Genomic DNA, 15,809 nt, shown 5'->3' with positions numbered 1-15,809 from the left:
TGATTTGCATTCACCATTTTACTGTCTGGAGCGAATTTTTTATTGGTAATTCCTTTTGAATGAAAGAAAATGGTGAGGAGTGCCTTGAAACAGCTTTTCTGCAAGTCCGCATGCACACTTTTCGCTTTTAAAGATACTGGACCTTTCTATTCCAATCTTTGGTGCTTTGTAAGTAGCTTGTACTGAAAATATTATGTTTTGTCAGCTGTTACGATGCAGATCTAGCGGCTGATCTTTTCATGTCTCTGCATTGTTCAACACTGCAGTCTTCTTGATAGTCACTGTGTGAGTGGTGCACAAAGCAACAATAGAACTTCTTCAACAAATTTTCAGTTATAATTTGGTGTACAGTTGTTTTAGGACTCCAGTGAGCAAATTAAGCTGATAGATGCACCATGATCGTTTCACAGAATTTCAGTCACTTTTTGAACATTTTCTTTGACTCGCTGTCAATTATGCACTTGGATGTGGATTATCTTCTATGCTTCATTTCTCAGACTGTGGCACTTTTACCCAATTTAAAACAAAACGTACTGTTCACACATTGCTCCATTGCTCCTTTCATGACCAAAGTTAAAAACATAGTCTTAATGTCCTGGTTATTATGAGCAGTGTGTGATACCAGCACAGTTAAATTGAAAATGGAAGGTAGTCAAAATACCATGCAAGTTAATTCATGTATCTGTTCAAAGATGGCATTAATAGTTACACAAATCTAAAATAGTATTTCAGGATCACTTGCAGGACCAGTAGATAATCTGTTGTGCTGATATAGCCTGAAAGGTTTACTGATTACCACAAAACACTTTTATTGTGTGCGTAACGGTAATTCGAGGGAGTTATCAGCTAAATCTATCATATTCAGAACAGAATGGGTTACTGGACCTTACAAATAATGTTACTGGTCTACATATATTTTGATACAGGACATCCCAGGAGAAATGGTCAGTATCCAGGGATATGACAGGAACAATTAATTGAAGCAAAAATGCCATGTGGGCATATGCCCTGTTCTGAATGGTTTCTGAGATAGAGATTCATTTCATTGTTGCCCTTATGGACAGTGTTTGAACTCGAAAATCACATGATGACACAATTTTCACTTCTTTCCTTTCTTCCTCTTCTCTTCCCAAAATCTCTTCATCCTTTGGCTGTGCTCCTGTTTCCTTTGCTCTGTCCATAATGTTCCTTTCTTCTTTCTCTCCTTTACAATAAATTTTGCGCTCCTAACTTTGTTTCTGAAGTATTTTCTGTCTCCTATCATTTGCCTGTTGATCCCTATCTGCCTTAAGTCTTCGTCTATTTCATGATACCAATTTGTTTTCTTGCTTGAGCTGTTTACTACATCAAAAATTTTCTTTGTAAGTCGGTTGTTGTCCATTCTCTGTATGTGCCTATAGGAAGTTAATCTGCGTTTTCTGATCGCGTCTGTTAGTCTGTCAGTGTGCTGATACAGCTCTTTGGTAGGTCGCTTCATCCATATGCCATCTCTGTGAATTGGTCCAAATATTTTTCTGAGAATTTTGCGTTATATTTTTTCTGTGTCTATGATGCCTGATGCTCCAATTGTGGTTGTTTCTGACGTGTACAATGCTTCTGGTAATACAACTGTTTTGTAGTGCCTAAGTTTGGCCTGCCTCGATATGCTTTTCTTATTATAATGTGACCATGTGAGTTTGTATGCCTTCTGGAGTTTCTTCGTTCATTCCATGTTAGCCGTCTTGTTTGATCCTCCCATTTGTATGTACTCCCCTAAATACTTAAATTTCTCGACTCTTTCTACGGATCCATATACCGTATGCATGGTGTGTACATTGTTGGTCTGTCGTTCCATATATTGTGTCTTCTCGTAAGATACCTGCAGACCTGTTTTGGCAGCTATTTCATGCAAGCATTCCAGTGCTTCCTTTGCCTCCTGTGTATTATTGCTGAGTATGGCTATATCATCTGCAAATGCCAGACATTTTATGATTGTTTTGGCGTCACGTGTTCTTCCCAGCTGTATTCCTTTAACTTGTTCCTCCCACTGCTTGATAATTTTGTCTAACACCATGTTGAACAGGATTGGTGAGAGCCCGTCTCCTTGTCGGACACCTGTGTGTATGTGGAAGGGTTCCGAAATTTCTCCCATGAACTTAATCTTGGAGGTAGTGTCTGTAAGCGTCTGTTGTATAAGTGCCCTGGTTTTTCTGTCGATACCATATTCTTCCAGTACGTCAAAGAGTGTCTGTCTGTCTATGGAATCATATGCTTTTTTAAAGTCCACAAAGGTAACTACAGTGTTTCTTGCCTGTCTGACTTTCAAAAGTGTTCTCAAGTTCCAGATCTGTTCGATGCATGATCTCCCTTTTCTGAAGCCTGCCTGGTATTCCCCAATTTGCAGATCTGCTTGTGGTTCTAGTCTGTTTAATAGCACCTTAGAGAAAATTTTGTATGTAACTGGTACTAGCGAAATGCCTCTGTAATTGTTTGGATCTGACTTATCACCCTTTTTATGTAACGGATGGATCAATGCACATTTCCATTCCTCTGGCACTTTCTCTGTGATCCAAATTTCGGAGATAATCTTATGGATTTTTTTGGTGATGTTTTCATCTTGGAGTTTCCAGATCTTGGCGATAATACCATCTTCTCCGGCAGCTCTGTTATTTTTCATTTGTTTTATGATTTCCTCTATCTCTTCTATTGTGGGTGGATCAGAATCGGCATTAGATGTGGTCTTTTGGAATGTTAATTTTCCTGTAGGTTTTTTTGCAATTAAGAAGTTTATCAAAGTAATGTTTGAGAATTTTACAGTTTTCTTTTGTGTTTGTTTCCAGGGATCCATCTGTTCTTCGGAAGCAGAGGCTAGGGGGTTGATAGCCCTTAATATTTTCTTTGAAAGTTCTGTAAAAATTTCTTGTGTTATTTCTTTTGAAATCTTCCTCAATTTCTTTTAGTCTGTTATTGTCATATGCTCGTTTTTCCCTTCTGATTTCCTTCGATGCTAGTTTCTGAACTTCGTGAAATTCTTTCCATGTTTCTGAATTTCTGTAGCTACTGAACTTGTCCCATGCTTGCTTTCTTCTCTCAATGGCTTCATCACACTTTGCGTTCCACCACCTATGTTTGCGTTTTCTAGGTGGTTGTCCCCAGCACATAGTCTTCTGAACTGCCTTCGCCAGATCTGTCCATGTGTCTATTGAGTGTCTATTAATTTCTTCAACGATTTTATCCCTGTTTATCTTCAAGTATTCCGGATCAGGTTTGACTATTTTGTTTTGCGCTGTCTGTTTCAGTCTTGGGATTGGCCTAATCTTAACTTGTAGCAAATAATGATCAGACTCGAAGACTCCTTTACGTGTTCTGACATTTAGAATTTCCCGCGAATTTTTCTTGGATATGGCCACATGATCAATCTGAAATTCTCCCCACACTGTGTTGGGTGCTTTCCATGTTGTAAGTTTTCGTCTTGGTTTTTGAAATTGTGTTGACATGATTTTGAGGTTAAAGTTTTGACAATATTTTATGAGGTGTTCCCCATTTCTGTTCGTGCGAATATGTGCTGAGTATGGGCCTGTTATTTCTCTGAATTTTCTCTCCTTACCAAGCTGCGCATTGAAATCACCCATTACAATTTTCACATGTCTTTCTGGTACGTTGTTAGTTACTTCCTCCATGTCTTCCCAGAAGTCTTCAATTTCTTGTGGCTTCTTTCTGTTATGGTCATTTGTAGGTGCATGTGCATTGATAATTGTGTATGCTTTATTACCTGATTTGAAGGACAGTGTCGAGATACGTTCTGATATTGAATTGAAGTCTATGATGTTATCCATGACTGATTTGTGTACTGCAAACCCTGTACCAAACAATAATGGTGTTCCTCTTCTGACAGCAGGTTTACCTTTGTAAATCCTGTAATATATATATATATATATATATATATATATATATATATATATATATATATATATATAAAAAAAAACAAAGATGAGGTGACTTACCGAACGAAAGCGCTGGCAGGTCGATAGACACACAAACAAACACAAACATACACACAAAATTCAAGCTTTCGCAACAAACTGTTGCCTCATCAGGAAAGAGGGAAGGAGAGGGAAATACGAAAGGAAGTGGGTTTTAAGGGAGAGGGTAAGGAGTCATTCCAATCCCGGGAGTGGAAAGACTTACCTTACGGGGAAAAAAGGACAGGTATACACTCGCGCGCGCGCGCCCACACACACACACACACACACACACACACACACACACACACACACACACACACACATATCCATCCACACATACAGACACAAGCAGACATATTTAAAGACAAAGAGTTTGGGCAGAGATGTCAGTCGAGGCAGAAGTGTAGAGGCAAAGAAGTTGTTGAAAGACGGGTGAGGTATGAGTGGCGGCAACTTGAAATTAGCGGAGATTGAGGCCTGGCGGATAACGAGAAGAGAGGATATACTGAAGGGCAAGTTCCCATCTCCGGAGTTCGGATAGGTTGGTGTTGGTGGGAAGTACCCAGATAACCCGGACGGTGTAACACTGTGCCAAGATGTGCTGGCTGTGCACCAAGGCATGTTTAGCCACAGGGTGATCCTCATTACCAACAAACACTGTCTCCCTGTGTCCATTCATGCAAATGGACAGTTTGTTGCTGGTCATTCCCACATAGAATGCATCACAGTGTAGGCAGGTCAGTTGGTAAATCACATGGGTGCTTTCACATGTGGCTCTGCCTTTGATCGTGTACACCTTCCGGGTTACCGGACTGGAGTAGGTGGTGGTGGGAGGGTGCATGGGACAGGTTTTGCATCGGGGGCGGTTACAAGGATAGGAGCCAGAGGGTAGGGAAGGTGGTTTGGGGATTTTATAGGGATGAACTAACAGGTTACGAAGGTTAGGTGGACGGCGGATAGACACTCTTGGCGGAGTGGGGAGGATTTCATGAAGGATGGATCTCATTTCAGGGCAGGATTTGAGGAAGTCGTATCCCTGCTGGAGAGCCACATTCAGAATCTGGTCCAGTCCCGGAAAGTATCCTGTCACAAGTGGGGCACTTTTGTGGTTCTTCTGTGGGGGATTCTGGGTTTGAGGGGATGAGGAAGTGGCTCTGGTTATTTGCTTCTGTACCAGGTTGGGAGGGTAGTTGCGGGATGCGAAAGCTGTTGTCAGGTTGTTGGTGTAATGCTTCAGGGATTCCGGACTGGAGCAGATTCGTTTGCCACGAAGACCTAGGCTGTAGGGAAGGGACCGTTTGTTATGGAATGGGTGGCAGCTGTCATAATATAGGTACTGTTGCTTGTTGGTGGGTTTGATGTGGACGGACGTGTGAAGTTGGCCATTGACCAGGTGGAGGTCAACGTCAAGGAAAGTGGCATGGGATTTGGAGTAGGACCAGGTGAATCTGATGGAACCAAAGGAGTTGAGGTTGGAGAGGAAATTCTGGAGTTCTTCTTCACTGCGAGTCCAAATCATGAAGATGTCATCAATAAATCAGTACCAAACTTTGGGTTGGCAGACTTGGGTAACCAAGAAGGCTTCCTCTAAGTGACCCATGAATAGGTTGGCGTACGAGGGGGCCATCCTGGTACCCAGGGCTGTTCCCTTTAATTGTTGGTATGTCTGGCCTTCAAAAGTGAAGAAGTTGTGGGTCAGGATGAAGCTGGCTAAGGTAATGAGGAAAGAGGTTTTAGGTAGGGTGGCAGGTGATCGGTGTGAAAGGAAATGCTCCATCGCAGCGAGGCCCTGGACGTGTGGAATATTTGTGTATAAGGACGTGGCATCAATGGTTACAAGGAAGGTTTCCGGGGGTAACAGATTGGGTAAGGATTCCAGGCGTTCAAGGAAGTGGTTGGTGTCTTTGATGAAGGATGGGAGACTGCATGTAATGGGTTGAAGGTGTTGATCTACGTAGGCAGAGATACGTTCTGTGGGGGCTTGGTAACCAGCTACAATGGGGCGGCCAGGATGATTGGGTTTGTGGATTTTAGGAAGAAGGTAGAAGGTAGGGGTGCGGGGTGTCGGTGGGGTCAGGAGGTTGATGGAGTCAGGTGAAAGGTTTTGCAGGGGGCCTAAGGTTCTGAGGATTCCTTGAAGCTCCGCCTGGACATCGGGAATGGGGTTACCTTGGCAAACTTTGTATGTGGTGTTGTCTGAAAGCTGACGCAGTCCCTCAGCCACATACTCCCGACGATCAAGTACCACGGTCGTGGAACCCTTGTCCGCCGGAAGAATGACGATGGATCGGTCAGCCTTCAGATCACGGATAGCCTGGGCTTCAGCAGTGGTGATGTTGGGTGTAGGATTAAGGTTTTTTAAGAAGAAAAATGATCCTAATCCTACTCCTAATGATCCAACTCCCCGAGACACCATCCAAATTGAACCCTGCCTGGAACAGTTCCGTCCTCCGTCACAGCGAGACCCACCTCCTCTTCCTCAAAATCACCCTCTCCAAACCTTCCAGGAATTTCTGACTTCCAGCCTTGCATCTCAATCCTTCTTAAAAAACCTTAATCCTACTCCCAACATCACCACTGCTGAAGCCCAGGCTGTCCGTGATCTGAAGGCTGACCGATCCATTGTCATTCTTCCGGCGGACAAGGGTTCCACGACCGTGGTACTTGATCGTCGGGAGTGTGTGGCTGAGGGACTGCCTCAGCTTTCAGACAACACCACATACAAAGTTTGCCAAGGTAACCCCATTCTCGATGTCCAGGCGGAGCTTCAAGGAATCCTCAGAACCTTAGGCCCCCTGAAAGCCTTTCACCTGACTCCATCAACCTCCTGACCCCACCGACACCCCGCACCCCTACCTTCTACCTTCTTCCTAAAATCCACAAACCCAATCATCCCGGCCGCCCCATTGTAGCTGGTTACCAAGCCCCCACAGAACGTATCTCTGCCTACGTAGATCAACACCTTCAACCCATTACATGCAGTCTTCCATCCTTCATCAAAGACACCAACCACTTCCTTGAACGCCTGGAATCCTTACCCATTCTGTTACCCCCGGAAACCTTCCTTGTAACCATTGATGCCACGTCCTTATACACAAATATTCCACACGTCCAGGGCCTCGCTGCGATGGAGCATTTCCTTTCACACCGATCACCTGCCACCCTACCTAAAACCTCTTTCCTCATTACCTTAGCCAGCTTCATCCTGACCCACAACTTCTTCACTTTTGAAGGCCAGACATACCAACAATTAAAGGGAACAGCCATGGGTACCAGGATGGCCCCCTCGTACGCCAACCTATTCATGGGTCGCTTAGAGGAAGCCTTCTTGGTTACCCAAGTCTGCCAACCCAAAGTTTGGTACTGATTTATTGATGACATCTTCATGATTTGGACTCACAGTGAAGAAGAACTCCAAAATTTCCTCTCCACCCTCAACTCCTTTGGTTCCATCAGATTCACCTGGTCCTACTCCAAATCCCATGCCACTTTCCTTGACGTTGACCTCCACCTGTCCAATGGCCAATTTCACACGTCTGTCCACATCAAACCCACCAACAAGCAACAGTACCTCCATTATGACAGCTGCCACCCATTCCACATCAAACGGTCCCTTCCCTACAGCCTAGGTCTTCGTGGCAAACGAATCTGCTCCAGTCCAGAATCCCTGAATCATTACACCAACAACCTGACAACAGCTTTCGCATCCCGCAACTATCCTCCCGACCTGGTACAGAAGCAAATAACCAGAGCCACTTCCTCATCCCCTCAATCCCAGAATCCCCCACAGAAGAACCACAAAAGTGCCCCACTTGTGACAAGATACTTTCCGGGACTGGACCAGACTCTGAATGTGGCTCTCTAGCAGGGATACGACTTCCTCAAATCCTGCCCTGAAATGAGATCCATCCTTCATGAAATCCTCCCCACTCCGCCAAGAGTGTCTTTCTGCCATCCACCTAACCTTCGTAACCTGTTAGTTCATCCCTATAAAATCCCCAAACCACCTTCCCTACCCTCTGGCTCCTATCCTTGTAACCGCCCCCGATGCAAAACCTGTCCCATGCACCCTCCCACCACCACCTACTCCAGTCCGGTAATCCGGAAGGTGTACACGATCAAAGGCAGAGCCACGTGTGAAAGCACCCACATGATCTACCAACTGACCTGCCTACACTGTGATGCATTCTATGTGGGAATGACCAGCAACAAACTGTCCATTCGCATGAATGGACACAGGCAGACAGTGTTTGTTGGTAATGAGGATCACCCTGTGGCTAAACATGCCTTGGTGCACAGCCAGCACATCTTGGCACAGTGTTACACCGTCCGGGTTATCTGGATACTTCCCACCAACACCAACCTATCCGAACTCCGGAGATGGGAACTTGCCCTTCAGTATATCCTCTCTTCTCGTTATCCGCCAGGCCTCAATCTCCGCTAATTTCAAGTTGCCGCCACTCATACCTCACCTGTCTTTCAACAACTTCTTTGCCTCTACACTTCTGCCTCGACTGACATCTCTGCCCAAACTCTTTGTCTTTAAATATGTCTGCTTGTGTCTGTATGTGTGGATGGATATGTGTGTGTGTGTGTGTGCGAGTGTATACCTGTCCTTTTTTCCCCGTAAGGTAAGTCTTTCCACTCCCGGGATTGGAATGACTCCTTACCCTCACCCTTAAAACCCACTTCCTTTCGTCTTTCCTTCTCCTTCCCTCTTTCCTGATGAGGCAACAGTTTGTTACGAAAGCTTGAATTTTGTGTGTATGTTTGTGTTTGTTTGTGTGTCTATCGACCTGCCAGCGCTTTCGTTCGGTAAGTCACCTCATCTTTGTTTTTATATATAATTTTTCCCACGTGGAATGTTTCCCTCTATTTTTTTTATATAATCTCTCTCTCTCTCTCTCTCTCTGTGTGTGTGTGTGTGTGTGTGTGTGTGTGTGTGTGTGTGTGTGTGTGCGCTTTCAGTCTCTTTTTTCAGGATGTTTTTCTGCCATTAAACTAGCCTATTGAGTGCACAGTTGTCCATAGTGTGTAATGCACTGCCACTCCTCAAATTCACATCTGTATGGTGAGAACAGCACCCTAACACAGGTGTTGCTGAGTGAATGTATGAGACTTCATAGTACTATCAGACTAGTGGACATGTTTGAGGGCAGTTCTACCTATGCAGTTTAGAGAAAATTGTGGTGAGGGGGCTAAGGTATCCAAATAGCACGGGGTGCTCTAACACTACCCCACTTGGATTACGGAAGCCTGGCCTATAATTTGGCAGGCCGTATGATAATACATCATCTAGTTGAACACTGTGGGGCCAGACCTGCAACTGGCAGCTGGTGGATGGGTCCTGTAGACAGTCTTTTGACAGAAGGCAGACATCCCCTTAGAGATTCGACAGCTACAGCTATTACTTAACTCTGCTGTCCAACAGCTTATCTTCAAACACCCTTCAGACCAACATACTCCTGATATCTGCTCCTCTACAAAACAGACATGTGACTCTTTATCACATTAATTCTCATAACACAGCAACTTGGAGGTCCCTTGCCCACAACTTCACCTAAATCTGTGCCCCAGGCTGAAATACATTACTAACCCATCTATTCTATGGTGACTGTTTTATTCAACAGTGAATGAATTACAGAGTTGGGAAATAATTTGTCGATAAATCGTGTGTTGGTGGCCAAATGGGCTCTGGCCCTGCACACACAGGTGACAATGAACAGCAGTCCCTATAGAAATGTATTGTGTTTACTGCACAACCATTTGCCATATGTGAGTTCTTAGATACATCTGCATCTGATCACATGAGTCTTACCTAATTTGCAGTGATGGACTGAGCAGTTTACAAGCTATAATTCAGTGCTACCCCCACACCCACAAGTATTGTCCGCTGCAGACCTTCTCTCTGAGCTCCAAAACACTGGAAGGCTGATTCTATTTATCTGTACCCCTAGCAAGTCAGAATCCCAAGAAATGAACTCGCAGATTATTTGGCCAAGAGGACTACCAAAAAGAACAGCCTAGAATTAAAGATACCAGCCTCATACTTATGGAAAACACTATCACAACAACTTCTAGGGCCATGGTAAATACTTGGGGCATCCGAAATCCCAAGGGCAAGCAATTTTACCAGTAAAGCCCAAAAGTGATGGGAGCACTAAGAAATAAGTCAATGAGGCAAAAATACTGGCCCCTTGACAACTCAATAACAACTCTTCTGGATGCAGAATGGGATATAAGTCCATGGCACACTGTATGTTGGCCGTTTGTTTAAAATTGCTGGAAAGACATGTGGCATTGTTTGGCCGGTGAATCACCAGCAGAGGAGTGGCCTACAGATGAGACAAAATAGGAGAAATGATGCTGAACTTCTGCCAACATCATAACTTGAATTTTCACATGTCAAAGTGAATAGGGCAAGGCGAACAAAATTTAGGTACTGATAACAGCTTAATGGAGACAGGCTTCAAAATTTTCTGCCTGGTCCATGGTATTTTCAAACAGCTGGTCATATTACCACAGCAAAGAGTATAAATCTTGAAAGGATTGGAATGCAAAAATGTGAAAGGCCAACAGTTAATTTACTATTAACAACACTAGCTACTTTTCCACGTTGTTATAATCTGCTGACATGGAGAACTGCCCCTGCAATGGAATATGCTGTTTACTATAGGACTGCCCAAGAGCCCTTATGTGTCTAGGTTAATTAGCCTGACCATTACTCTCATGTCTACCTTAAACTTATTGTTACATTCCATCCTGGATTTTCCATTGTTTGATTAAACTTAGTTGGCTGCTCATTCACAACCAAAGTAAGTGTAATATGCTGGGTGACACTTGGGGAGCGTCGGAGACTGCATCTGAGTCCAGGTAAAGCACTGGGGCCTCTCATGAATGTCTTGCAGTTTACTGACTGTCACAAACTGATGCCAAATGGTCTTCTTTCTGGCTTATCCCATACATGCTGTCAACAATGCATGGACAATCCTATCTAATATGCACATCAAATGAATACTGGGGTAGGACTACTGAATTGCCCGTGGAGTGTAAACAGATGCGGGGAAAGAGTGCAATCATTGTTGCGAGGAATGACAGTGACTCTTCGACTTACTTGCACTGACTGAGCTTACTGAGGGCAAAGCTGGACAGCAGCGTGATGTCGCCATATATGAATTGTCAAAGGCACCGTCACATGGCAGCTCAGCAGAGGGCACAATGGTCTTACCAATACCTCAGGTCGCAGGAGAATGTTCACCAAACTTTGCCACTTGCAAGTTGGTGGAAAGGACATCCTGTGCCACTGCCGTATGTTCATGTGATCTAGGCAACTTTCACTAAGAAGAGTCAGACAAGGCCAGTTCCCAATTTGGACTCAGGGTCGAGTGCTGACCAGATGATCATATCCCTAATTAGCAAGTTTGCATATGAGGCAGTACATTGGGACACTCTAACAAGACCCCTGCATGAGGGACATTGCAAGTCAGCGACCCACACTGCATACGTCTTCCCGGTCACTTGCGGTTCTGGGTAAACTGCAACGTGCACCAACTACATGGGTTTGATGCCCAAATTACTGCATGAGCAGGTGATGGAGGTCACAGCCTTTGTAAAGGGCTTCAAATTTTGGACAATTTTGTAAAACCTTGCACTTCTGCGCAACAACAAGGCAGCCGTGTAGGTTGAATTGATGATAAGTCGTACCTGCCCCTACAGGAAGAATCGGCACAAGTAAGTCTTCCTCCTTTCTGTAGACTCATCAAAACTGGCAAATGATGTTAGAGGTGGTCGGGAGAAGGCTTCTGTTTAGGTTTCTGGCCTGCTGCCAGTGTGGTACGAGAGCGTATCAGTTCTGCATTCTGTTTGAGCAGCTCATGCAGCTGCTCCAGCCTGATGTTCTTGCTTCTGGAGGCGTAACTGTTCCTGTCAGCATTGCGTAAATACCAGGTCCTTGGTGGCCATAAATTAATACTATGAAAAAAATAAAAATGTCACATGCATAAGAACATTATCAGTCTCCTGTTTTGTATTTGCGCAGGCGTGATAATGTCACAAAACCATCCGGTTGACTTGCACAAATGTCACAGTTGTAGCCGATGGTGGTTACTTGACTCTGGAAAAAGGGGCTGGATCGTGGAAGAGGAAAAACTCGATGTGTGGGTCACTCTATGGGGGAGCAGTGTGTCCAAATACAGCATAGAGACTGGCACAGAGAAAAGCACAGAACTTGACCACCACAGATGACCATGACAACTAGCATATGGAACCAAGAGCATGGTGCAGTGTGAAAGACAGGTCTGTGTTAGTCGATCTCATTGTAAGAAGTGACTGGCACGATTTATCACCACCAACGAGTAAACATTTTAGTCAATGGTGTTGTCCATACGAGTCTCTGTGTACATTGTCTGTGGTAGCTTTTCATACAATTCTGCTGCGAGACCCAAGACAGCTTGTGTGTCCTTTTATATGTCCACAGGTGGAATACTAATATGTCCAAGCAGTCAACATAGTTTTAGACTTTATCTGACAGTGTGACTTAACCATATTTGAAGATCAGACAATGTAACCTTGTTGGTCACCTCCTGAGGGGCTTCCCCATGGCTGGTGATTTGGTGTGACACCTCCCTTTAATTTGTTTATTCTTCTACATCCCCCATCAATTTTACTAAGAGTGTTACTTTATTTACTCCTACCATTAAAATATCTCAAGTCCTTTATAATTCACTGTGGCCCAATGGTGGAATGCAGAAAGATATCATCTCATCACTTGGTATTTCCCTGAGGACATCGGCGTGTTTTCAGCTAGCCTACTTCCCCCATCTCAGGGTACTTTATCTTTTTATAGCTGGTTGTATCCACTGATTCTATTTTTGCATCCCAAATGAACATCTAATGGTAGTTCTGGCTGTCCATCTCATTTACTTAAGAATAATTTTATTGCTTTGACACTCCCAGGATAGAGGAACCAATGAAATGGTAGTTTTGTCCCTAAAACTCGTTAATGAATCAATCCGTATAGCACAACATTGTTCATTGCTGTTGGCCATAATGACCAGCATGCTTCGTCACTGGATTGTTTCGTGTGTCCACACTCACAGGTTCGTGGTGGCAATTCATAGTTGTGGACATTTTGTGTTTCTACAGGGAGCCATAGAGGGCCAAAAATTATGTTGGAAGACAGATTTTAATTTGTACATTAAATAACTTACGATTTTGTGTGTAAGTACTACTATGAGAGGATGAGATTGACAGGAGGAAAAAGCATGGTAGGTTGCATCAAACCAGTCATAAGACCAAGAGTTTTCTTGTGTGGTTAGTATATGTGGTTGAATCCAGAAATGTGAGAGGTTGTTGCATGAGATAAATGTTTGTGAATCAGTCTTAATGAAACATCCCCCTCCTTCACACACACACACACACACACACACACACACACACACACACACACACACATTCAGCTGCAGTAAATATAAAGTTACCATAAGAAAATTTCTGGCAGAAAATGTAATGAAAGAGATAAAGAGATACGGCAGTTTCTCACAAAACAGAGGGGTGGCGGGGCAAGGGGGAGGGTGATGTAGACTTGCTGGGGAAATAAATTATTTTGAAGCTGAAAGGTCCATTCTTCCTGAGATCGCCTTCGTACAGCTATTTATGTAGTAGTGTGACAATAACATCCTTCACTGTTTTGTCACTTCATTTCTGTGAATAAAATGCATTTTTTTTTTTTTTTTTACAGGTTAGCCATTGTAGCAAACAAAGCCTTGACTCATCAGTTCTCTTTGTTTTTGTTATTAAAAACATTTCAGTTATTCACATTACTGTGAATCTTTTCAGTGCTTTCTCTGTATTTCATTTAATGTTTTGTTTATGCAATGTCATGTTTAAAAGTGCTTTTTCTGTTACAGATCAGAAAGTGGACTGAAGTGTTATGATCAGCTTCGTCGACGTTCAAGAGAAAGTAGGCAACAGAAATCAGATTGTATTGAAATGCTCAAGATTGTCTACAGCTGTTTAAAACGAAGAGATGCTTTGTTAAGAGACAAGGCATTTTCTGAACAGTTAACGTAAGTTTGCAAACAATGTAAAACAGATATGTGCGTCATGTTTATGAGAGTAAATCAGTAATACTGTCAGACTCTTGAAATTGTTTCGTTGTGCGTCATCCATTTAAAAAAATAAAAAAAAAAGTGTAGAGTTAAATAGCTACATTACAAGGGGAACCTTTGAAACTTTAATTTCTTCATCCTGACAGTGGAGTTGGATGACTTCACAGAGGTATATTGGGAGGGAGGTGGGGGCAATAAACATTTAGCGGTTTTCTCTCATTTGCACCCTCTGCCAGGCACTTAAATGTGATTTGCAGAGCATCCATGTAAGTAACCAGATGCAGAACAAAACACAGTTTTGCTGTCAGATACTTCTGAACAGAAATAAAGAAGCATAATATTATTAAATGTTATTTTAGATGTAAGTAATTTAACCCCCGAATGGGCACACCTATGTGTAAAGTATGCCAACCATGTCTAACATTGTCTTGTACTGTTCCATTGTTGTTTTACAATTGTGAGCCTGTACTTATCCCTTTCTTATTGCTTCAACTAATTTTGTCATAATGTTCAAGTGACCAGCAGTAATGTAAAATAAACAACCAGCTAGGTGAGAAAAAATTTATGATCTGTGCAATGAAATGTCAGATTCCGAGGTAACTGTACAAGCCCATAATGAGGCAGTTGTCTGCAACGTAATAAGTAATCAAATAAGCGTTTTGGTGGGATCTGATGCAACTGTGCTGTGTAATGCTCTGAGTGGGTCATTACTATGAGGCAACATTTGTCTGCAGCAACAGAATGATACAATGAAAGTTTATTTTATTAGTGTTTAATTGAACAGTGATTTAGCTGATACAATATAAGTTTATTGTATCATTGTTTAATTAAACAATAATTAAACTGATTTTGGTCATACACGTTTACCTTGGTAGCATAAAGATGGCTATTCACTACATGTGTATAAAGTACTCCACATGCTCTCTCATGTTATGAAAATTGACATGGCTGAGCAAAAGTTGTACATCCATCTGTTTGATAAAAAATCGAACATATTTTTGTAAGCAAGCAGTATATCGTTTGCTGTGTAACTCATACATTCAATTTAACATAGTCAAAATAAAATGTTAGAGACTTTGTTATTGCTCAGTGCTAGTTCATGATTTATTAGATATCCAAAATAAGCATTAGTTATTAGACGAACACAGTAACTGTTTTAGATGATTGGGGTCACATAATACAATTTATGTCATAACTTCAAGGAAACAGTTGCAATAGTACATAAATCTCAGTTACTTATAAAATTTATCATTTAATAATACAGTACAGATTTGAAGATGATATACTCCTCTGAAGGAATTCTTTGAGACTACAGATTTGTTTAATAATAAAAAATTCTTCCAGTGCCATTTGGAAGCACCTTGCTTTTAAACTTCTTGATGACATTGGTTGTTTTGATCCCCACATAACAGGAGCTGTTATCTGCAACTTGTGTGTTATGCTTTGCCAGGTGATATTCGCAAGTTAGATTTACAAATGTGTAATGATAGCTGTGTGAGTTATTTCTTTCTCATAGACATTTGTTTACTTAAGTCATTATAAATCTGACTTCATCCACTCTCCACTGCCTTATTTTGACGGACAATTGCTCTGTTCATATGTTGGACTGTAGCCTATCACCATACTTCAATTCCATATGTGTAATATGGAAACATTATTGCAAAATATATCATACACCTATGTTCATAGTTGAAAACTTGTGATGATGTCCTTATTGTATTAGCTGAGTTTCGTAATTTTTGGTACAAAAATCAAT

At 42.5% G+C, this 15,809-nt stretch overlaps 1 protein-coding gene across 7 annotated transcripts in view; it reads left to right on the top strand.

The window, feature by feature from the left end:
* LOC124711372 (inhibitor of nuclear factor kappa-B kinase subunit alpha) overlaps window positions 1-15,809 on the top strand; it is a 183,897-nt gene that overhangs the window by 135,113 nt on the left and 32,975 nt on the right. For all 7 annotated transcript variants that reach the window (XR_007005466.1, XM_047241418.1, XM_047241420.1 and 4 more), the window contains one exon: window positions 13,853-14,011. Coding sequence is in view for 6 of the 7 variants with exons in the window: in XM_047241418.1 (XP_047097374.1) it covers window positions 13,853-14,011 (159 nt within the window). In the remaining variant the exon portion in view is untranslated. The remainder of the gene's footprint in view (window positions 1-13,852; window positions 14,012-15,809) is intronic.

The sequence above is a fragment of the Schistocerca piceifrons genome, chromosome 8 (genome assembly GCF_021461385.2).
Source record: "Schistocerca piceifrons isolate TAMUIC-IGC-003096 chromosome 8, iqSchPice1.1, whole genome shotgun sequence".
In the NCBI taxonomy this organism is placed as follows: domain Eukaryota; kingdom Metazoa; phylum Arthropoda; class Insecta; order Orthoptera; family Acrididae; genus Schistocerca; species Schistocerca piceifrons.
This window is presented reverse-complemented; position numbering and strand designations above follow the sequence as displayed.